General features: G+C 40.1%; 1 protein-coding gene across 5 annotated transcripts in view; it reads left to right on the forward strand.

Annotated features, from left to right (window-relative positions):
* Positions 1 to 24,831, forward strand: part of ZBTB40 (zinc finger and BTB domain containing 40) — a 71,437-nt gene that overhangs the window by 26,372 nt on the left and 20,234 nt on the right. For 3 of the 5 annotated variants that reach the window (XM_033113876.1, XM_033113872.1, XM_033113874.1), the window contains exons 2-8: positions 8,599 to 9,370; positions 9,802 to 9,935; positions 17,341 to 17,533; positions 18,161 to 18,303; positions 21,996 to 22,188; positions 23,969 to 24,105; positions 24,581 to 24,782. In XM_033113876.1, the coding sequence (XP_032969767.1) occupies positions 8,674 to 9,370; positions 9,802 to 9,935; positions 17,341 to 17,533; positions 18,161 to 18,303; positions 21,996 to 22,188; positions 23,969 to 24,105; positions 24,581 to 24,782 (1,699 nt within the window). In that variant the 5' untranslated portion in view covers positions 8,599 to 8,673. Of the gene's footprint in view, positions 1 to 5,974; positions 6,119 to 8,598; positions 9,371 to 9,801; positions 9,936 to 17,340; positions 17,534 to 18,160; positions 18,304 to 21,995; positions 22,189 to 23,968; positions 24,106 to 24,580; positions 24,783 to 24,831 lie in introns of those variants that run through there. The other 2 variants (XM_033113873.1, XM_033113875.1) reach the window with 2 other exon arrangements.

Below are 24,831 nucleotides of genomic sequence, written 5' to 3' on the forward strand. Positions count from 1 at the left end.
TGACAAATGTATAATATATGAATCCACCATGGTAATATGACACAGAATAGTTTCACTGCCAGAAAAGTCTTCTGTGCTTCACCTGTTCATCCCACCCTCACCCAAACCACTGGCAATCACTGATCTTTTGACTGTCTCCATAGTTTTGCCTTTTTCAGAATGTCATACAATTGGATTCATATAATACATAGCCTTCAGATTAGCATCTTACACTAAGTAATGTGCATTTAACTTTCCTCCATGTCTTTCCATGGCTCAATCGCTCATTTCTTTTTAGTATTGAGTAATATTCCATTGTCTGGATGGACCACAGTTTATTTATCCATTCATCAGGATATCTTGGTTGCTCCCAAGTCTTGGCAATTATGCCTAGAGCTGCTTTAAAAATCTGTTTGCAGGTTTTGGTGTGGACATAAGTTTTCAGTTGAGCTGGATCGTATGGGAAGGGTATGTTTAGTTTTATAAGAAACTGCTAATCGGTCTTCCAAAGTAGTTGTACCTTTTTACATTCTCACCAGCAATGAATAGGAGTTTCCATTGCTACACATCTTCACCTGCATTTGGTGCTGTTTTGGATTTTGGCCATTCTAATAGGTGTGTAGTGGTATCGCATTCTTGCTTTAATTTGCAATTCCCGTATGAAATACGACGTGAACATCTTTCCTATGCTTATTCGCAGTCTGTATGTCTTCTTTGGTGAGGTGTGTGTTAAGGTCTTTTGCTCATTTGTTAACTGGATTGTCTGTTTTCTTGTTGAGTCTTAAGAGTTCATTGTGTATTTTGGATAATAGTCTTTTATCAGATGTGTCTTTTGCAAATGTTTTCTCTCGGTCTGTGACTTCTCTTCTCATTCTCTACAGTGTCTTTTGTAGTTCAGAAGTTTTTAACTTTAAGTAAGTCCAGTGCTTATCAGTTATTTCTTTCAGGCATCAGTCCTTTGGAGTCGTATCTAAAAAGTGATTGCCATCCCCAAGTTCATCTAGGTTTTCTCCCTTGTTATTCTCTAGGAGTTTTAGAGTTTTGCATTTTACATTTAGGTCGTCAATTCATTTTGAGTTAAATTTGTGAGGGCTGTGAGGTCTGTGTCTAAATTCATTTTTTTACATGTGGATGTCCAGTTGTTCAGTCATCCTTTATTGAAAATACGATCTTTACTCCATTGTATTTTCATGGCTGCTTTTGTCAAAGATCAGTTGACTTTATTTTTGTGGGTCTATTTATTTATTCTTTCACTAACACCACACTGTCTTGGTTACTATAGATTTGTAGTAAGTCTAAAGTTGAGTAGTGTCAGTCCTCGAACTTTGTTCTTTTTCTGTATTGTGTTGGCTCTTCTGAGTCTTTTGTCTCTCCATATAAACTTTAGAATCTGTTTGTCAATATCCACAAAATAACTTGCTGGAATTTTGATTAAGTTGTTGAAGCTATAGATCAATGTAGGAAGAACTGAAATCTTGACAATACTGAGTCTTCTAATCCATGAACATATAATATATCTTCATTTAGTTAGTTCTTTGATATCTTTCATCAATGTTGTAGTTTTTCTCATACACATCTTGTACATATTTTGTTAAATTGTCCTTAAATATTTTATTTTTTAAATTCTTTTTGGGGGTGCTGGTAAAATGGTAATGTTCCACTTACCATGGAATGAACAAATTCTGCTTGTTCATTCCTGATATATAGAAAAGCTATTAACTTCTGTATATTTACCTTGCTATAATCGCTTATTATTAGGTTGGTGCAAAAGTAATTACGGTTTAAAGGGTTAAAAATAATTGCAAAAACTGCAATTACTTTTGCACCAACCTAATATCTTTTCTGTCAATTTCTTTCTGATTTTCTACATAGACAGTTATATCATCTGTGAACAAAGACTGTTTTATTCTTTCCGCCCCAATATGCATATGTTGTATTTTCTCTTTTTGTCTTACTGCATTAGCTAGAACTTCCAGTACAATGTTGAAAAGCGGTGGGAAAAGGAGACATCCTTGCATTGTTCCTGATCTTAGCAGGAAATCTTCAAGTAGCTCACCTTTAAGTATAATGTTAGGTATAGGTATTTTGTAGATGTTCTTTATCAAGTTGAGGAAGTTCCCCTCTATTCCTAGTTTGTTGAGAGTTTTTATCATGCATGGATGTTAGATTTTGTAAAATGCTTTTCCTGTGTCTATTGTTTTAATCATGTGTTTTTTTCTTTAGCCTGTTGATGATGGGATGGATTACATTCATTGATTTTCAAATATTGAACAGCCTGGATACCTGGGATAAATCCCGGTCATGGTGTATAATTCTTTTTCTATATTGTTAGATTTGATTTGCTAATATTTTGTTGAGGATTTTTGCCTCTATTTTCATGAGAGATGTTGTTCTGTAGTTTTTTTGTAATGTCTTTGTCTGGTGTAATGCTGGCCTCATGGACCGAATTAAGAATTATTCCCTCTGTTTCCATTTTCTGGAAGAGATTGTAGATAACTTGGTATAATTTCTTCCTTCAGTGTTGGGTAGAATTCACCAGTGAAACCATCTGGACCTGGTGCTTCCAGTTGGAAAGTCATTCATTACTGATTCAATATCTTTGATACATACAGGCTTATTCAGATTGTCTATTTCTTCTTGGGTGAGTTCTGACAGACTGTGACTTTTAAGAAGTTGATCTGTTTCATCCACGTTATCAAATTTGTATCCATGGAGTTGTTCATAACATTTCTTTAGTAGCCTTTTATTTTCCATGGGTCTGTAGTGATGTGCCTTCTTTCATTTCTCATATCAGTAATTTGTGTCCTCTTTTGTGTTCTTAGTTAGCCTGGCTAGAGTATTATAGATTTCATTTATCTTTTCAAAGAACCAGCTTTAGGTTTCATTGATTTTTCTCTATTGATTTATTCTTTTCAATTTCATTTAATTCTCCTCTAACTTTTTTTTTCTTCTGCTTACTTTGGATTTACATTGTTCTTCTTGTTCTAGTTCCTCAAGGTGGAAGCTTAAATTGTTGGTTTTAGATCTGTCTTCTCTTCTAATCAGTGCATTCAATGCTATATATTCCCTCTAAGTACTGCTTTTGCTGCATCCCACAATTTTGATTAGTTGTTTTTACACATTTATTTAGTTTAGAATCTTTTTAACATTTCTCTTGAGATTTCTTTCTTGACCCGTGTATTATTTAGAAGTGTATTTTGTTTAATCTCCAAGTATTGGGGATTTTCCAGCTATGTTTCTGATACTGATTTCTAGTTTAATTCCATTTTGGTCTGAGAGCAGAGATTGTATGGTTTCTATTCTCTTCAGTTTGTTAAGGTTTGTTTTATGGCCCAGAATGTGGTCCGTCTGGGTGAATGTTCCATGTGAGTTTGAGAAGAACGTGTCATCTGCTGTTGGATGACGTGGTCTACAGACGTCCATTATATCCAGTTACATGATGGTGCTGTTGACCTCAGCTGTGTCCTTACTGATTTCCTGCCTGATGGACTGTCTGTTTCTGATAGTCTCCAACTAGAACAGTGGAGTCACCTGCTTCTCTTTGCAGACCTTGCAGTTTGCCTTACATGTTTTGATACTCTGTTGTGAGGCACATGCACATTAAGAATTACTATGTCTTATTGAAGTATTGACCCCTTTTTAATTATGCCCTTTTTTATTCCTGGTAACTCTCCGTTCTTTTAGGTCTGGTTTGTCTGAAATTAATATTGCTACTTTTGCTTTCTTTTGATGAGTGTTAGCATGGCATGTCTTTCTCTATCCCTTTACTTTAAATCTGTATGTATACTTAAGGTGGATTTCTTGTAGACAACATCGAGTTGGGACCTGTTTTTTGATCCACTCCGACAATCTTTCTTTTAATTGGTGTATTTAGACCATTGACATTTATAGTGATTATTGATACAGTTGGATTAATATCTACCATATTTGTTAACGTCATCTATATATTGCCATTGTTCTTTGTTCCTATTTTGTCTTCCACCTTTTTGTGGTTATGATCGAGCATGTTACATGACTCCATTCTCTCCCCTTTCTTAGCACATCAGTTTTACTTTTTAAACTTCTTTTTAGTGGTTACCCTATAGTTTGCAATATACATTTACAACTAGTCCAAGTCCACTTAACCACTATACCCCTTCACAGGTAGTGCAAGTATGTTTTATTAATGAAACAATCGTCATTCTTCCCTCCCATCCCTTATATCATTGCTGCCATTCATTTCACTTACACGTAAGCGTATATACACATAAGTAAATAAATTGAATATATTGTTGCTACTATTAATTTGAACAAATTGTTACTGTTATATCCATAAAGAATAAAAAAGTTATATCCATTGGAAACCTCTTCGTTTTCCAATGCTTCATTTCTTTATGTCGATTCAATTTGTTGTACTTTATCATTTTCCTTCTCTGCAAAGAACTTTAACATTTCTTGCAAGACAGGTATACTGGTAACTAGGTCTCCCAGTTTCGCTTATCTGAGTCTTCATTTCTCCTTCACTTTTGAATGATAGTTTTCCAGGGTACACAATTCTAGGTTGGTAGTTTTTTTCCTCTCAACACTTTAAATATTTCACTCCATATTTCTCTTGCATGATTTCTGAGATGTCTTACATAATTCTTACTAAACTTGTTCTTCTATAGATAAGGTGTTCTTTTCCAGAATTTTTTTAACTTTGATTTTCTGTAGTTTGAATATGATATGCCTAAGTGCAGTTATTTTGGCATCTGTCCTGCTTGGTGTTCTCTGAGCTTCCTAGACCTGTGGTTTGGAGTCTAACATTAATTTGGGGGAAATTCTCAGCAGTTATCACTTCAAATATTGCTTCTGTTCCTTTCTCTCCTTCATCTCCTTTAGATATTACTATTGCCTGTGTGTTTTGTTTTTCATAGTTGTTTCACAATTCTCGGATATTCTGTTCTGTTTTTTAGATGTTTTTTCACTTCGCTCTTCAATTTTGGAAGTATGAGTATCTATTGCCATATTCTCAAGCTCAGAGATTTTTTTCCTTAGCCACATCCAGTTTGCTAATGAACACATCAAAAGCACACTTCATTTCTGTTACAGTGTTTTTGATCTCTGGCATTTCGTTTTCATTCTTTCTTAGAATTTCCATCTCTCTGCTTACATTGTCCATCTGTTACTGCATGTCGTCTACTTTTCCCATTAAATCCCTTAGCCTGTGAATGATGGTTTTCAAAAATTCCTGGTCTGATAATTTCTGACATATCTGACTGTGGTTCTAATGCTTGCTAAGTCTCTTCAAATTGTTTTTTGCCTTTTAGTACGCCTTGTAATTTTTTTATGAAAGGTAGACACAAAGTACTGGGGAGAAAGAACTGTGGTAAATAGCCCTTTAGTGATGGGGTGGTAAGGTGTGGGAGGAGGAAGTGTTTTATAAACCTATGATTAGGTCTCAGTCTTTTGGTGAGCATGAGCCCCTGAACTGTGAACTTCACCAGTGCTTCTCAGTCCCCACCCTCACCACCCTTAGGTGGTGCAGGGTGGCTAGAATGGGCAGAAGTTGGGTATTTCCCTTCCTCCAGTTAGGTTAGACTCTGAGGGTATGCCTTGTTAAGAAGAACAGAATGCTCTAGTGTATTTTTTAAATGGTTGCTTTTCTCTTCCTTCTCCCAAAAGTGGGAGGGAATTTTTCTCCAACATTCACTATGAGAATCTGCTAGAGCTCCTGGAGGTAAAATTCACAAAATCATGACTCAGCCCCTCTGGAGTTTTTAACACTCAGACTGTCCACACTGAGCCTGCAGCAATTCATCAATTTCAGTTTAGTTTTCCTATTTTGGCACTGGTTCCCGTGGAGGTTTCTGTTGTTGGGTTTCTGCTCTGATAAGCTGTGATTCTCTGTATCTGCCTTTCTGTCTCTCCAGTTTGGGGAGCAGCAGTTTTGCCCTGTGACCTCACTTCTCTGATGAATCTAAGAAGAGTTGTTGATTTTTGTGTTTGTTCAGTTTTTTACTTGTCAGAACGAAATGGTGACTGCTAAACTCCTTAAATGCTGGACCAGAAACTGGAACTTGGAAATATTTTAATTTCTATTTTTATCTGTCAGTTTCAAAAGTGGACAATAAATAATGGTGGAATAGAAAGGGCATCATCTATAATCCTGCTAACAAAGGCAAGCAGTGTTATTTTAACATATCTATCCTTTTCTTACTGTATATTTTTTTCTTTATACAAGTGAGATTATACAATTTTGCTATCATCATCAGATCCTAAAACCTAAAACGGAACTAGATGTCTCGTTTCCTAAACTATCTTTTCCTTGTATTATCTGGAGCAGCTCACGATCTATCCCCACTCATCAAACCAGGAAACTGGGAGTTGTTTATCTCGTTCCTCACATCCATTCTGACCCTAAATCACAAGTTACACTTTCTAAATAGTTTTGGCTGTCTCTTTCTCTCTCTTCTATTGCCACTTTTCCTGGTCATTGATTTTTCCCTGAATTCCTGCAATAATAGAGTCTGTCTCTAGCATTATCCCTCTCAAGTTCTGTACAAATCTTACTTAGATGATAGATTTAAAATGCATATCTGGCCATGCGACATTTCTGCTTAAACCCATTCAAACCTTTCAGTGGCCCTTCTTTGCCTTTAGGATAAATCCAAGCTCCCAAGCATGGCCTGTCTATCTCTCTGTGTGGCTAGAACCCCCACCTGCCTCTCCCTGTCCCCTGCTTTATGTCCCGCTCTCACTGACCTCCTAACCTACTCCCTGCCACTCTGATGTTTTCTTACCTGTGCGCCTCCTGCAGGCTTCCCTGCTTGAAATGCCTTTGTTCTCCAACACTTTCCACCTCATTGCGGTCATTTATTGACAGGTCAGCAGTTAGCCCCTCCTCAAAACTTACTCTAACTCCTGGACTCCCCTCTTCCCCAAACTGAGTTTCTCCGTGCAGATCTCTGCCATTACATTTCCTCCCATTCATCCATTCATGCATTCCATCAACTAACCAACAATATTTGTGTTAGGCAGAATTTTAAGTACTAGGATATAGCAGATGATAAGAAAAAAAGTCCCTTCCCTAATGGAGCTTCCATTCCAATGAAGAGAGATACATAGTAAACAAGTAAAAATACAGTATGTCAGTAGGTGATAATTACTATGGTGAAAAATCGAGTAAGAGGCATGGGATGTTCTCAGGTTGGAGCGGAGGTTGCTGTGTACAGACCATGGTCAGGGAAGGCCTTCCTGCTAATGTGCTTTGAGCAGAAACCGGGTGGGCGTGAGAGAGGGAGGCGTGCACGCGTGCGAATGCACATGTGTGAGGAGGCGCATGCTCAGTCTGTTCCAGCATCAGTAAGGAAGGCCCTGTGCTTAGAGCAGGCCTGGTGAAGGGGAGTGGTGGGTGACGTGAGTGATCCCATGACAGACAGCTGGCTCATGAGCGACTGTAGGCTATTCTGAGGGCTTGGGCTTTTACTGTGAGACCCGAAACTGTGGGGGCTTTCTGCAAAGAAATGACAGGATATGGCTGTGTGCGAAAAAGGTCACTGTGCCGACGGGGTGAAGATAGAGTGGGATGGGGTAGTGCTTAAGAAGGGGTGGAGGCGTGGAGACCAGTTAGGAGATTGCTGGAATGAGCCAGAGAGAAGGTGATAGTGTCTTGGATTGACCAGAGTGGAGGTGGTGGTAAGTGATTGGATTTTGGATATATTTTGAGGGACGAACCAACAGGATTTATAAAGGATTGGCTAAGGGGTATAAGAGAAAAACAAAACCAAACAGGAGACAAGGAAGGCTTGGAGGTTTTCAATCTGAACTACCGGAAGGACAGGATTGCTGTGAAGTGGGGAAGATGGCTGGAGAGTTTTGGATATAAGTTTAAGAAACCTATCAGGCCTCCAGTTGGAGATACTGAGTACATAGTCAGAGGGATGTGTCTGCAGGTCAGAGTAGACGTCTGAGCTGGAGATACAAATCTGAAAGCCGTCAGCACTTAGATTTCAAAGGTACGGAATCGGCTGAGAGAGAAGAGAAGAGGTGAGATGACTGGGTCCTGGGGCTCTCCAGGCTTTAGAGGCCAAAGTGATGCAGAGGACGTCTGAGCAAAGGAAACTGAGAAGGCGCGTGAGGCAGTCGGAGAACCAGAGAGCAGGAGCAAGGGAAAAATGCATTTTAGGGGGAGAGAATGAGATGAGGACGTTATGTCGTTAAGTCTTTGTTTATGTATCTGTCTCCTTCAGTTGACTGAGAACTCGCTGGGAGCAGGAACGTAGTTACTTACAGCTTTGAAATCGGGAGATCCGGGCGTGCCACTTACTGGCTGTTTTCCCTTAGGCTGGTTCTCTCAGTCCCTTCGCGTTTCAGTCTTATCTGTAAAATGGGGAGGATATAGTATCTTTTCCGTTGAGTCATCGTGAGGAGCAAATGAAACCATCGAGATGAAGCACGAAGTACAGTCCCGTTCATATAAACACAGGACAGTTGTGATTATTATTAATTCCGCGCATCTGTAACAGGGCCCCTCCCTATTGAGCAACGTTCATTGAGTGAGGGAATTGCCTTTTTGTTGGTAGGTTTGTGTTAATATTTCATTCCAGGCATTTCCCTGTGTGTTGTGATGTACTAACGGCATTTTTCGGTTTTCTCTAGGGTCCAGTGCTGAGCCTTACAAAGTGGGTCCTGGAATAAGGGCGAAAGAGAAGTCCTCAGCGCAGAGCTGGCACGATGGAGCTCCCCAACTATAGCCGGCAGCTGCTGCAGCAGCTCTACACGCTGTGCAAGGAGCAGCAGTTCTGTGACTGCACCATTTCCATTGGTTCCATTTATTTCAGGGCCCACAAACTCGTGCTGGCCGCTGCCAGCCTCCTGTTCAAAACCCTGCTGGACAACACAGACACCATCTCCATTGATGCGTCTGTGGTGAGCCCGGAGGAGTTCGCCCTCTTGTTAGAAATGATGTATACGGGCAAGCTCCCTGTGGGCAAGCACAACTTCTCCAAAATCATCTCTTTAGCCGACAGCCTGCAGATGTTTGACGTGGCTGTCAGCTGTAAGAGTCTCCTCACCAGCCTTGTCAACTGCTCTGTGCAGGGTCAGGTGCTGAGGGATGTCTCCATGCCCCCCTCAGACGCACCCAGGAAGGAATCGGAGAAGCCGGAAGTGGAAATCCTGTCCTCAGAGGGTGCAGGGGAACTTCATTCTTCCCCAGAGGGCTCTACCCCTGCGGGGGCCCCCATGAGAGCTGAGAACCAGGAAGCCGTCCGAATGGGTGCACCAGAGATTAGTGTGGACTCTTCCACCACCCAGGAGATTCAGGGGGACGCAGAGATCCCCGTGGAGACCCCTCGTACCGCTGAAGTTGGTTCTCCCACCCCGGTTGTACAAGTCTTTAGTGAGGCGAAGGAGGCAAGCCCAGAACCAGGTAATATTCACGTGAGAGTTGTTTTGTGATCTGTCGTCAATTCCTAGATTCGGTGATCTTTATGAATTTCTTTGTTTCATTGACAAATTCACGAAAGACCACTGTTAGATAGATATCAAAATCCAATGCATTACTCCCAGTAGGGCATTCTTTTTTTTTAAAGTGTCTGTCTGTGAGCGTTGGAAGTCTGAAGCTGAACGACAGAACAGAAAAGCAGTGTTGAAGTAACAGTGTACCATTTTTGATACTTACCCAGGAGGAGATGGCACAGGGGAGGGAGCTGTCAGAGACATGGTTTCCCATTACTCATAACTGATGTGCTAGATAGCCATTATAAATACAGTCTGTGACCTAAAGGTTAGCTTCAACCTTTAAAAATCACTTCAAGCAGTGAACCACTGATTTCGTATTTTGTTTTGTTTTACATGCAGAGTATGAGAGGAAACATTACCAGCTGAATTTTCTTCTAGAAAATGAAAATATCTTCTCAGATGCACTCTTGGTTACCCAGGATATTTTTAAAAAACTAGAAGAATGTTCAGAAATTAAAGGTGCACAGAAGAAGGTAGGTACCATGAGTTTTGATTGCTAGCTTAGTGTACTCAGGGTACCAGGTCCGCTTCCCATATGGGGCAGAAATATGGAAATGCAAAATATCCCAGAGTCTCAATTTTTTCAAACTTTAATTTTTCCCCCCTGACATTTATTCTCTAAAGGGCAGCCGTGCAAGAGTACTAGGCAAGATCCTTTCAAAACGAAATTGTATTTTGATTACCAGGGGAATCCCAGCTTACAACCAGTTTTGATCCAGGGTACTTAACTGATTATACCATTCCCTCGGATTTAATCAAGGATTAAACAAAACAAAAACAAATACTTCAAACATGGTACAAAAAGGATGTAGTAGAAACTTACATAGTAAATTGCATCCAGTGTTTGGGAACACCGCGGCCATTTTCAGACACCAAAACAATAATGGTGAACATTTATGGAACAGTTACTGTGCTACGTTTGGTACATATGTTACCTCATTTAATCCTCACAAAAATCGTCGAGGTGGATGCTGTTGTACTATTTTTTACCCTGTTTTAGGGATGAGAAAAATGTCTCAAAGAAGTGGTGTATCTCGGCCAAGGTCACAGAGCTTGTAAGGCTCTGAGCAAGAATTCAAACCTACGCATTCTGACTTCGAGCTGTTCTCTTACACATTGAGTTAATACTGCCTCTCAACAGGATTTAAAATGATGTGTGTATGCCACGTATGTAGAACCGTTTCGGTACTGACTGACAGAAAACTGCCACATGGTTATCACGCTCTATTTCTTAGCTGACAGTTTTTTGTTTTTCCTTCACTATCTCAGTGAAAGGCATGTTCACCTGTGGGCTGTCTCACTCCCTAATTCCTCACGACCTTGCAGGACTAACTCCACGGCCACGTCAGAATTCCCCTTGCCTCCTCTTCCTCCCAGCCCTGCCTCTGTTCTGAGAGGTGCGGGCAGAGTGAGAGAGCATTGCCTCCGTTTAGGGAGGTCTCCCTTGTTGCTGCAGGCAATTTAGTTTTTGTTAGTTACTATTAATCCAAGAAATAAATGCCTTCTAATATTTAAATGTATCCCCGGTGCATAGCAAGTTACTTTTTCAAAAAACCAATTCAAGGTCAAGTATTTATTTTAACCATGGTTAATGGACAGTTGGCTAGTTGACTATAAATTGTTTTCTTGAGAGAGAAGCTGTTTACAAGATTCTGCTAACCCTGACGCTTCTCTGAGGGAGGTTCTAAGTTGTCAATCCTGGCACCCTTTGTACCAGTTGTGCTGAAGGACATTATAGTTTTACATTTTTGCTCTTGGATGTTCTCTTAACTATTCAGTCCTTGCTTTTTGTCACTAGTTTGTTACCTTGATAGCTGTAGGCACACCTCTTTAGTCTCTCGGTTAAGACTTCCTCTCCACTTAACTTTGGATACAGAGGAGCAAGTTCAGTCCTTAGATCAGCAATACTGAAATTATCAGTGACACCTCTGTAGTTACTTGAACTGTGTCTTATGCATGGTTTTTTTCCTAACACTGTGTCTGGCACATAACAGGTGCTCAAAAAGATTTACTGTACATGGATTCATTTAACATTATTTTCCCCACCAATTCTTGTCCTAATCTTTCGATGGCAATAACATTAGCAGTACTTTGAAAGAACACTGAATCACTGTTGGTGATCATTATAGGCTTATGTTATTTCTGTCTCGGTTTTAGAGGTCAGAGGAAGAGCTCTACAAATCATTTGGTGGCTGTATTTAAAACTGATTCTGTTATGTTACATAATAAATCTTCCTGCTACAGAAAGAAAAGGGGGAAAAGTTCTTTAAGAACATAAGATTAAATTGAATAAATACAGAGTTTGGGAGGTGCTGCTTTGTACTTAGGCTCTGTACTTCTTCGTCTTTTCACTTTCTTTTAGACAGCTTTATTGAGGTGTGATTGTCATATAGTAAACTGTACATATTTAAAGTGTGCAGTTTGATACGTTTTGAAACCTACAATCAAGATGGTGAACAATCCATCACTTAAAAGTTTCGTCATGTCCCTTGGCGATCCCTCCCTCCCCTGCCCCTTCCACTTGTCTGTCCCCAGGTAACACGGATCAGCTTTTTGTGTCTGTAGATTAATTTACATTTTCTAGAATATTAAATAAATGGAGTCATACTCTGTATTCTTTTTGGTCAGGCTTCTTTCATTCAGCGTAATTATTTTGAGGTTCATCCATGTGGTTGCATGTTCATTTTTTTAGTTGGAGGTACAGTTTATCCAACTCTGGCATCCACTAGCATTGTGACTTTGCAACTCAATCTCTGTAAGCCTTATTTCCTATTTTGTAAAATGGGAATGTTATCACCTATAGTATAGAATCATTGCGCAATTAAGATTATTTATATAAAACTCACACTAAAATGCCAGGCACATGAAAGGAGCTCAGCAGATGGCGACTGTGTTGCTAGTGATACATGAACACAGTAATTTTAGACTTAGTGGACTTTGAAGCCCCTTTTCACTTAATGCCTTTTAATATCTCAGTACTGTGGTCATTTACTCCGACACATGAGGTGGTTTACTGTTACTTCAGGCATAATTTGGAAGTCATGTTTTCAAATAGGTACCATTTCTCCCTTGCAAGTGGCTTCCTGAACTGCAGATGTAGTGTCTTGTACAAAGCCATCGGTCTCTAAAACAATGGTTCAGTGTATATAAAAGTCCCCGGGTGTGCTTCTGAAACTGTACAGCTCCAGGCTATATTTCCAAAGAATCTGATTCTTAGGTTGTGGCAGAACTTGGAAATCTCCATCTTTAACAGGTTCTCCGTGGGCTGCTGTTTTGGTATCACTAAACCGCATTTTGAGAGACACTGTGGGAAAATCAATGGCTTACAAAATTCTTACTGTATGACAGCAGATGTCACAGTGTCTGTGCTGATGTCTCTCAAAGTTTTGAGGGGTCACTGACCCCATTTTCCCCAAGTGTTACTCTTTGCTAACCCCTTAATTCAGCAAATATTTACTGAACTGTGCCAGGTATGTGCCAGGCATTGAGCTGGTTGCTAAGAAAACAAACGTAAATAAGGCTGGATCCTTACCTTTATAGAAAGTCTTGATAGCGGAGAAATCCTGCCACCTGTGTAATTTTGGGGACAGTGTACCCAGAAGTCACCCAACTACCGGAATCACCAAAAGCCTTCAGTGTTGGGTGTATTTAAGAACTGTTCATTTGGCGCATCAATTCAGCTGTAACTGGAAAGGTTGTTGGAGCGGGTGTTTGTTGTTTTTCTGTTTATACATTTTCAGCTCCCAAAGAGCTTTGAATATTTTTTGCTATTGGTTGTTGTTATTTGGTTAATCAATCAAAACACAACTTGAGATAGCTTCACATTCAAAAGAATCTACCCTTAGATGTGTAGTTTTGAGAGTTGTTTTAAGGCTTGTGAGTGATTTCTGGTTAAGATGGACCTGCTTCTTCCTTTTCTGAAAAACTAATACAGGGTATGCAGCTGGCCTGGATTGAGTTTACGGAGCGTCCCATGAACCAGTGTCCTGATTATTTTATTTCCTGAGCGAAATGATGAAAGGTGGCAAAGCCATTCCCTGAGCAATGACTGCAGCAATATGAGAAGAGGCTGGGCTGCTTGAATTGTGTAAAACCAAAGCCAAAACTGATTAAGGAGAAGTCTCTTGGGTGCTGGGATGGGGACATGTCTTCTACCTGTCTTTTTCTCAGTGTAATATCCCCCACCCATTAGAAAAAGCAGGTACTGACCTAAGAGGTTTTCTGGCCAAACTGAGTGAAATCTTGACTTAAAGGCAGACTCAGACTTTTTTTCAGTTTTTACACTAGAACTTTTAATTGTATTCTTTATGCCTAGCCACGTCCCTGCTTTTAATTAATTGTGTAAATAGCAAAGTGAGTCTCTATTTCACTAGAATAAGGAGATAACTTTTTCTACTATTGATTTCCTTGTTGTTTGATCCACTTTTCACCGAAAGTTCTAGAAAGACTCCTAACGCCGACGATGTCATAACATTTTTTTCTCAAACAAGTCTCCTCTCCTGTGTAAATCTAATGTTTCCAACTGTGTCACTGCTTTGGAGGTTTGTCAAGAAGGCAGGTCTATATGTTTTGTGGACTGCGTTCGCTGGCAGGGTAGGCTAACCCTCTTGAGAATGAGTTAATAGGGTTCATTTCGCAGGTGTATGAGAGATGAAAATGGTTGTTTTTCTATTAATAAAGCTCTTCTGTGCTAATTAAGTCTAAGATATACTGCCATAGATAGAAGGCCTAGTGGTTTTATGGCAAGGGAACTTCATTCAGTTAAACATTTATTAAGTGTCTACTGTGTACCAGTCTCTACACTAATAGAGGAATGTTACAGATTGTCTAGATACTACTCACACAGGTGTTCAAAATGATGTTGATTCTAGTAAGTCCAGTAGAATCCAGTGTAAATGGATTTGGTTACACTCAAAGGCTGGGGAATGAAACTGGGCGAAGGGGGTTCCAGGTCAGTGGAATGAGCTCAGGTTTCATCCCAGCTACTCTGCTTACTCACCATGTGACCTTGGGCAGGTTACTCCACCTCTCTGACTCTCATTTAACGAGTCGTAGTGATGCCTCCTAGGACTGATGTGAGGGGTAAAGTGGATGGCTCGAATGCACCGGGCTGGGGTGGTGCTGAGCTTTTGAGGTCTGTATCGTTACTGCCACTCGCTGGCCCCGGCATTGAGGGGAGGCACGAGTGCACAAGAATACAGTGTAGCCCAAACCCGAAGGCAGTAGGCAAACAGTTGGGAAAATAAGTAAATTCAATTAAAAGACCTGAGCATAGGGAAAGATGAAATGGTTTACCACATACAATAGAGGAAAAGGAAACTGTCCCATCTTTAAATATATTGACCTATTTTTTACTCAAAGATAAAAGTGCTTTGATTTCACATGTGACTATGAATTGATATGAATCTGTTGAAGTACCGTTAAGAATCAAAAGAGTTCCAAATGTATAGATAAAAAACAAAACTCTGTTTTGGTTCATCTCTTAGAGTTCTGTTCCATAATAGCAATCAGTGAGCCCCAGCCTGTAGCAATATGTGACACCCTTCTGTTTAGGCAGATTCACTGTTTCAGAAAAGGGCTCACTCCACTGTGGAGCCCCAGGCAGCAGAGGGGGCTGATGGAGTAACAGTTAGGAATGCTGGCTCTGATACAGGTCCCCGGTAGGTTCTGGAAGAAAGAGCAGAGAGCAGGACCATCCAGGCAATAGGCTGTTCCCTCCCGGCCCTTTCATCAGCCCACCCTCGCTTCTCTTCCCAGATGGTTACCCTAGCGTCACTGCTGAGCAACGAAGTTAACAAATGTTTTAATTTCACTGCTGAGTAGTTCTGCAGAGGAGGAGACAGCAGAGAGGATAATGAGAAGCGCATCAGATGCCACCATTGAGGAAAGCTTCTCTTCCCCAGTGGTTCAAATGATATAATGCCAGACAAATTAGATGCTGAGAAAGGTGGATTTGGGATATTCGGAGAGCTTTGGGTGAACAGAACTGGCCAAGTACAGAATGAGATAGCCATCTGCTGTATCAGTTATGATGCGCAAAAGAAAGGAAGGAAGGAAGGAAGGAGAGGGAAACTAAAGAGGGAGACGCATGTCTGCTAAGGGCATTAGCAGTGAGGGAATGTGTCAGTTATCTACTGCTGTGTAACAAATTACTCTCTAAAGTTTAGCAGCTTAAAAGAACGAGCATTTATTACCCACGGTTTCTGTGGGTCAGGAATCTAGGCACAGCTTAGCTGCGTGCCTGGCTCGGCCTCGCACAGGGCTGCAGACCTCTCAAAACTCAACCGGGGCAGTGTTCTTTCTAAGCCGACTCACGTGACTGTTGGCAGGCTTCCGAAGATCCACTTCCAATCTTCACTGAGTGTTGGCCGGAGACGTGCTTCTTGCCACATGGGCCTCTCTGTAGGGCAGCTCACAACAAGGCAGCTTGCGTCCAGAGCAAAGAAAGAATGCACCCGGCAAGATGTACACGGAAGTCTAGTAACCTAACCTCAGGTGTGGCATCCTGTTACTTTTGCCATATTATCCTCTTCAGTCATTAGGTTCAACCCAAGGGCGTGAGTACCTAGAGGTAGGGACAAGAGAGCCGTGTTAGAGGCTGCCTACCTCAGGTCCCTGCCGCGGTCAGGGAAAGGCATTCTAAAGAGATTGCAGGCCAGCTAACAAAAGCATGAAGGGTTGAATCAAGGGGATTAAGCATTCAATTGATGTCTTTATCTCATTTATTATTTTTAAAATAGAGCTGAGATAAGTTCACAGTAGTTATTTATTCCAGTAAAATCTTAATGTGGATTACTAAACTGTGTCATTTTATCTAAATTTACTCTGGGAGATGACAAAAAAAAACATAGGGACCTTTTTAAAAAAAAGTTTAATTTGGCTTTATACAGCCATTCTGTGATGAGGAAACAAGCTAAAGCAAAACCAAGAAATACAAGTCTAACTCATCTATAATTCCTATTTATTTGGGAGAAGGGAGAAAGACAAAATCTCTAAAACAAAAATTTTAAAGACATAATTACCACCAGAATTTATAACTGTCCAGCTGAACTTTGCAAGTGTTGATATTGATGCAATCATTTCATGGGGTGTGTGTGTGTGTGTGTGTGTGTGTGTGTGTGTAAAACCTTAACTTTTTGCTCTCTAAAAACTCATGAGAAAACTATTTTCTTTTATGGTATCAACAGTAAAAAGCATCAAAGGTAGGTTGTCGTTTTGCCAAGTAGAAATGTAAAGACTATAAATAAGACTATACACATGAAATTAAGTTTTGGTCACCAGATTTTTTTCCAGATAAATTCATCATTGCTAAAATAGTTCTTCCCATTTGTGTGAGAGACGCTCTATCAGACCAAAGGCAGAAATGCTAATTTTGTTTCATTTATCACTGGAGTTGTTGATGTTTCTTTTGTACTCCAGGTTTAGAAGAGTCAAGATGGTGAATTTGGCTTCTGAGACCGCTGGAGGATAAGGCCTATCTAGCAGAAACTGTGTGGCTCTAGGTTAAATGCAGAGCTCAGGATTAGAGAGTTGTTTTTCAGGGTTATCTGCATAAAGGTGGTAGTAAAATCTAGATATGTGAGAGCTTTTCAAAAGGGAGAGAATAAAGAGAGAAGAAATAGAGTTGAGACCAGTCTTCGGTACTGCTTATGGTTATGGGTTTGGAAGAAGATCCAATGAGGAATGCTGAACAGGAGTGGTGCTTATCTAGACTGCTTCAGTAGGATGGAGTTAGAGAATTGTTATGCAGAGGCAGTCATAACGCCAGTGTCACGGAAAGGCGGGATCAAATTGTTGAGGGCCATACTTGGCAAATCCAAGGAGTGTGGGCTTCTTGTATCTGGCTGATCTCTCTTTCTGGGTACTTGTGTTCCATAGACCATCATGGAATGTCTTGAGGGTAAAGAAGGACATTCAGCATTCCGGAGAATCCTGGAGAAAGTAAGAGATGGGAGCCTGGATGTTCAGGCTGTTGTGTACCTGCTGAGGCTGTACCAAGATTCTAATCCTGCAGTAAAGACAGCGCTGTTAGGCAGAATGCCTGAAGATGTGGAAGCAGTGCAGCCGAAAGGTAGGACAAAGCCCTGTCCGCCCGGGCCACTCAGTGTGATTCTGGGCAGATGCTGTAACGTTTGCCCCACCGACACACTTATTCAGTGGCTTAGATACTGGTAAGCGATTTTCACATAAACTGTGCATGTAATTCCAGAAGCTGCATGTTAAATATAGACAAGGTAAATCTGAGTCTCCATTTCTATCCCCTAGTTAACTCAACTAGTCTGGCACCTTGAAGTTGGAGAATACCATAATGTTCTTCTGCCCTTCAAAAAGCCACACATCCAAATGTTTTGAGTGCCCAGGGTGAACTGGTTTGCTGACAGCACTTTGAAAGGCTGAAGTCTCTCTCATTTGGGTTAGGTACAAAGCTGTGGCCTTGCCAACCAGAAGTTAACCTCTGGCTGGCTCTGCAGCTTTGTGTTTCGACAGATAAATGAAACATTTTTCCTTTCATAGAGTTTAAACAGAATAATAAAGTATTTTCCTCTCCTTTTTAAAAGAGAGATTCTGCATTTGGGTCCTCAGAATAGGCTAAGAGAATCACTTTACTATTCTGTTAGATCTCTCTTGACAAACCACGCTGTCATTTTCTTCAAATTGACTAGCTTCTCTCTGCATCTCTAACTCTTTCTCCCCCCAGGGAGCACAGAGGAGGGAAAGACCTTGTCTGTTCTGTTACTAGAACACAAAGAGGACCTGATCCAGTGTGTAACGCAGCTGAGACCTATTACGGAGTTCCTGGAAACAGCCAAGGAGGAATTCCTGACTGGCGCTGAGAAAAGGGTAACTGTGTCAAGTATCTCTTTCTCCCTTCTGAATTCATGTAGCACTTTTTTTTTTTTTTTTTACCTCTTTTATGTCGTGTAGCACTTTTTGCCTTGCAGTGTTTTATACATACAACATAGTAAGCCCCTTGAAGTTCAGATTCTTGATTCAGGCGTCTGTTTTCCTTGCAATAACTTGCATATTGTAGCCATGCATTAAATGGTTAGATTCATGGATAGAGGGATATGCCTGCTCTGACTCAGTGAGTTTTTCTTATAAAATAGTTGTCCCAAGAGTTGAAGTGTCTAGGTACATTTGTAATTACTATGAGTCTTTTCCACTTTACAGATATGATACACTGTTTATCTGCGGAAAATTGGGAAAATAAGCAGAAAGAAAAAAGTTCAAATCTCCCACCATCTCATCACTCAGAAATGATCACGGCTAACATTTTAGAGCATGTATTCCCACTTTTTCTCATTTGAATCATCCTGGAATGGGGTTACACAATTTTTAACTTTATTTAATATATTTATATTTAATATATTGTGAATATATTTCCGTACCTACAATGTGGATTTTGGTAGCTATATTGTATTCTGTATAATGGACATACCATAATTCGTTAATTCTCTATCGGTGGGCATTTATTTATTCCCAGTATTTTGCTATCATAAATGATGTTGCAGAGAACATCCTTGCACACAAATCTTTGTATACTTCTGAAGTTATTTCCTTAGAATAATTTCTAAGAAGTGGGATTTTGAAATAGTATAAAATTTTTCAAGTGCTTGATATACTCATACATTGCCAAATTGCCCTTCAGAAGGTTATACCAATTTACTCTCCCACCAGCTAGCTACTAAAATCCTCATAAAACTGCTGGCATGACTTCTCCAGTCAACTGGATAACTGTGTTTGTTGGTGTTATTGATTTCAACTTTGTGCTAAAAATATTTTTATATCTGGAAGGAAGGAATAGACACAGAGAACTTTTGTGGCATCAATTCTTAAAACTGTGGGAAGTGGCTTAAATGTTCAGGAGAGAAAACATTTAGAAACCACTGGTGTAATGGCTAAGCACTGGATTCTAGATTTTCTTTTCTCAGTAATCTTGTATTGCTGTTTTTTTCATATCAAATGGGAATAATCTTTAATCTCAAAATTATATTTTGCAAATTAGTTATATTTTTTAAAATTTTAACTCCTTTGAACTTCTTAGAGAAAGAAAATACACAAAATAAGATTAAGATTAAACCAGTTTTCTCCTTAGACTTCAGATTAAGTGTGATTCCAGGCACTAAGTTAAAGTAGGTTGCTTGTAGCTCTAAAGGTACCCGATTCCCTCAGTGATTTTATTCAATTACCCACTCAGACCTCTTCCTTATTAGCTGGATGGAATGTGTCCTTTGAACTGTTTTATTATCATGGTAAAACAACATTTATACAGATATATATATAAATATATATATATATATATTTATATATATATATATATATATATATATATATAGAGAGAGAGAGAGAGAGAGAGAGAGAGAGAGAGAGAACGAACACCAACTCAGCCTCATTCTCTGCACGAGGACAGACCACATTGTCATTTTCTTCTGTCACTTTCAGTTTACCTGACAGAAAGGGCTAATGCAGAAGAATTAAATTAGCTCTAAGTCACAAAAATACTTCTTAGGATTGGGGTTCCGCCAGAGCTTCATTAAGCTACTTCTTTCACGAAAATTGCAGCAAAATAATAAAGCAGGAGTCTAGAAAGTGAATGTTGATGGAACAGCCACAGTGTTCTGACGTCCCGTGGAATATGCTCTCTGGCCTTTCGGGATGTCTTTCTGTCATGGGTGATACCAGTCAGTGGCCTCGTGGCCCTCATCTGTACGTATCGTGGATTCTACATGAAATGGTAAATAGGGATGTCTTCAGGAGTGGAAACATGCAAAGATAGTAATTACTACAGCTGCCGTTTAGTCTCTGCTCACCGTGTGCCAAGAAGTATGCTGAGGACCTTTTAAGCATATAAATTCTACCCTCACAACAACTTTATGCAGTCCTAATTTTAAAGATGAAGAAACAGACACTTAAGGAGCTCACCCAAAGACCCCGCTGCTTATGGCCAGTACTAGAAGGCAGATTTCTAAACAAAGCACATTCTCTTAACCAGTGTGCATACTGCTGCCTAATGGTATCAGTAGCCATTGTCATTTATTAATGATCACATATGTCCTAGGAGTTACGCTAGGCTCCACATACAGCAACTTCATTTTATAGAATCCTCATAAGAACTGTGCAAGAGGTGGTAGAGTTACCTTCTTTTACAGATGAGGAAGATAAAGTCCCAAGAAGTAAGTAACTTGCCTAAGCTCACACAGGCAATAAATTTTAGAACTGGCATTCAAACCAGGCCTTCTGGCTTTAAAATCCATTCCTACTCTTCATAGTATCTGGCTGCCTCATTACGTATCAGGTTAATTGCTTAGGAACTAAGAGATAGCACTGAAATCAGGATGGTTTTTAGAAACAAGCTCTGAAATTTTAAATGGTGATTCATTTAGTAGAAATCTCATACATATTAAACCTTAAAGCAAAAGAATGACTCCGTTCTGTACTGATCTTTGATTTGTAGTATATACATTCCTTTCATAAAGATAATGTAGCTATTCCTTTCATATATATATAAAACCAAATTGGCTCTGTAGCAAAATTCATTATTTTAAAACGGGAGTTAATGTGACAACGGCGTCCTCTGGCACGTTACCATGACTGAGCTGCTTGACTCTTTCTCCTGAGAGCTGGCACTTTCCCAAAGGAAAGCTCACAATTCAGCTACTATGAATCTGTAGATTACATGTATTGAAATAATCCTGCATTAACAGTTCCATAGAGCCATGTTGTGCTTATTGATTCACACTCCATTAAGAAATAGTTCTATTGTAATAGGAAAATATCTGTAAAATAGCGGTCCCGTGTTTTATTTTTCAACCTTTTCCTGGAGTCCTCTGCCCTCTTGACTTAGAACATCTTCTAGCACATCAAGGAATAACAAAGAGTGGAACTGTGAGATGACAACTGGGCTGATGTGAGTAGCCATTGAGAATGAGAAGGATAGATAATAAGAATCCATAAGAAAAAGAATCCATAAATAGACTTTAAATCTATTATTTTAGAGGCCACAGACTAATGTATAAATTATCTGGGTATTCAAATTGCTATGCAAATAAAATAAAAGGAAGTAAAATAATAGAATTGCTCTGAAATTGCCACCTGTACCACTGTCACATACTTTACTGAACAGAGATCGAAAAACACTGTAAGTATTAGCTAATTGCCAATCTGTTTCTCAATCTTAGTGTCTGAACAAACTAACTCTAAAGAATGAAGTTAGATGTAAGCTACTTGCTCTGCCATATAGGCCTAAGGGTAAGAATATTTTCACAAAACGCAAACTGTTGGGGAGTCAAAGAATACACACAGACCTGCAATTGAGAAAGATGGATTTTCATAGAGCTATTTGGAGAATGTTTTGGATTTTTATTGAAACAGAATAAGGAAGAGACTACGAAAAAAGTAGCACTAGAGACAAGCAGAGAAGGACCTGGAGCGAGGGCATCTAGTAATGCCATCTTGCTGGGTTTTCCAGTGGTGTGTCAGATACATTTAGAATTGTCAGTAACTGGTGTCTGGTTGATTGCTTGCCACCGCAGGTGATTCTGAATTGCTGTGAGGGGGGAACACCCAAGGAGACAATAGAAAATTTGTTGCACAAAATGTCTGAAGAGAAGACCCTGACTGCTGAGAGTCTGGTAAAACTCCTTCAGGCTGTGAAGATGACATTCCCAAACTTGGGCCTTCTGCTGGAGAATTTGCAGAAACTAGCCCCTTTGCCGAGCACCACAGGTATTCGTTAATTGTTGACTCTCTGGACTGGAACCACTCCTACAGAAAATTACAGCTTTAAACACCCCTTTCATTCCATATTGGGGGTGTAAGATCATGTTAAGAAACGCCATTGCAGAACAAAAACTAGCTGTCACAAATCCATGATTCTCTGTATTTCTGGAGTTAAGATCTGAAATCTGAGAATTATTGTTCTCCATTAAGCTCCCACCTGATGGTCCAGTGGTTCAGAGTTTGTTAAAGTGTGGCTTCCCCCGGGCTGTCACGTGTCGCCTGTGAATGCCTACGGAGCAGATGGGCTCACAAGGCTCACCATTTTGACAAGTTACGTTGACAAATGTAAGCAGCAAAAACTCAAATCTTGATTTCCCCATTCCCACTGGAGTGCTGTTTGGTTCCAGCGGTCCCCCAATTCACTACCCCTCGTGTCCCTTCCGTTTGGGGCAATGAGTCCATATCCCATTCGTTAGAAAAACACCAATTCTAGCCAGTTCTCCCCTACGCTCAAGCACTTAAGACTAGATGGTTGTCAAAAAAAGCGTATTTGAGAAATGGAAGAACTTTTTTCCTAGCTTATGAAAGTTGTATATACTTATAGAAATCTAAACAATTTAAAAAATAAAGAAGACAATCTTAAAGCCTACCACTTGAGTACATCAGTAATCACACATTCACGTATTCTATCTGTCACATTATTTTTACAATGTTGAGATACTCTACCATATTTTTTAATTTTCTCATTGTTTCCCATTTAACAGTACAACATAAACATTCTCCCCCATGTTTCAGAAACCTCCCTGTGATCCTATTTTTTGAAGGCTATGTGGTTTTCCATATAAGGATGTATGTGACATATTACTCATGCCCGTGTGTGGGGGCACATGTAGCATAATGGTTAAGACTGTCAAGACTCGTTTCGTAGCTGTGTGACTTAAGCTTTCTGAACCTCATTCTCTCCTCTGTGAAATGAGGATAAGAAAGGTACCTGTCATGTTCGTTTTTGTGGCTACTGTGACATAGCACAGGCAAAACATTTAGCGCAGTGCCCAGCACGTAATAGGCACTCAGTAAATATTAGTTGTTATTATCTTCATCTTCACCATTATTATCACCACATGTTATGCACCGACAGGTATCTTGGTGCATAGATCTTTTTTGCCTTCAGATCATTTCTTAAGATTAGATTCCTACAAGTGGAAATACTGTGGAGCAAAGAGGAGAATACTTTTTTAAATATCTGCAAAGCTAAGGAAAATGCCTGATAGTGTTGATTTTTCTTTATTCGAAAACAAATACGACTGCTTAAAAGAGCACCTAGCAGATTGGCTCAAAGGGCATCTAAACAGGAGAGCGATGGGTCAGCTTCACTACCAGTCTTAGCTCCTGCCTGCCGTATTTGGGACCACCATGTGGATGCTTTACCTCAGGCTTGAAGAATAACACCCTTCGGATCTGTACATCTGAATCTTTTACAAGTGCAGCCTTCTAAGTATGCCCCTGTCGAGCAATTGCTAGCTGCTGCCACCAGGTGCCAACTTTCAAAGGCTTATCCGTTCTGTGACCCTGAAGCACCAAGTGATTAAGTGTAGACCGAAGGAGATTTGAACACATGTGTATGAGGCCCCAAGCCAGGAGCTGAACTTTCTCTGCAGATGAGACAGAGCTCTTGTGCTGATATCTCTTCCTCTCTCATTTGTAACTCCCCCCTGTCTTCTGTAGGAGAAGCCCTTTAGGAGGTTTTGTTCTGTTTAATGTTATTGTTTTGCTAATATCCTTACAGTCCAAGCAAGTCCTGAGGATTATGGGACTGAGTTATTACGACGGTATCACGAAAACCTCTGTGAAATTTTCACAGACAACCAGATGTTACTAGAAATGATCCCACCCATGAAGAGGTTAGCCCCTGGAGAAAGAGAGGTAAGAGAGGGAGAAAAAGAGGGAGTGGGGAGGGTAAAATGAGACAGAGGGGAAAAAAATGAATATGTGTGTATGTGTGTGTGTGTGTGTGTGTGTATATATATATATGTACATATATATATATAATTTTTTTAAATATGTTTATATTTTATATGAATATATACAAACAAAACAGCCATGTTGAGGAATGCTAAGGGGTCAGTAGAGAAGGAGCAATAGAAGGTGATTCAATTTCGAAGGCACAAGTAGGATAGTTGTCATTTCTGCAGTACTAAGGAAAGGCATTCAAAGAGAGGAATGCCAAACTTTGTTAAATATAAAAATCTCTCAGGTGGAGAGAGGTGTAGGATGTTGAAAAACGCCTCCCCAGAAATATTAATACATCCTCTGTAACTCAGTGCTCAGACTTGCAACTCTGCGGCTGGGCCAGTGGCTAGAAAGTCCCTCACATGTATGTTTGTGCTGTATCTTGAAGGTCATGGAGAAGCTTGTGAAACATGACTCTGGTTCAGGTGGTTTCAGTTCTTTGATGTCAGCTGTTCTAGAAAAGCAGACTCTCTCTGCAACAGCCCTTTGGCAACTGCTGCTGGTGGCTCAGGAGGCAAAGACCTGCCCATTGAACCTGCTCATGGAGGAAATACGAAGGGAGCCTGGTGCTGATGCTTTCTTCCGGGCAGGTAGGTTACCTGCCCACTGTCATAGCTTTGCCCCCGCTAGAGATTATTG

The sequence above is a fragment of the Rhinolophus ferrumequinum genome, chromosome 9, assembly GCF_004115265.2.
Source record: "Rhinolophus ferrumequinum isolate MPI-CBG mRhiFer1 chromosome 9, mRhiFer1_v1.p, whole genome shotgun sequence".
NCBI lineage: Eukaryota > Metazoa > Chordata > Mammalia > Chiroptera > Rhinolophidae > Rhinolophus > Rhinolophus ferrumequinum.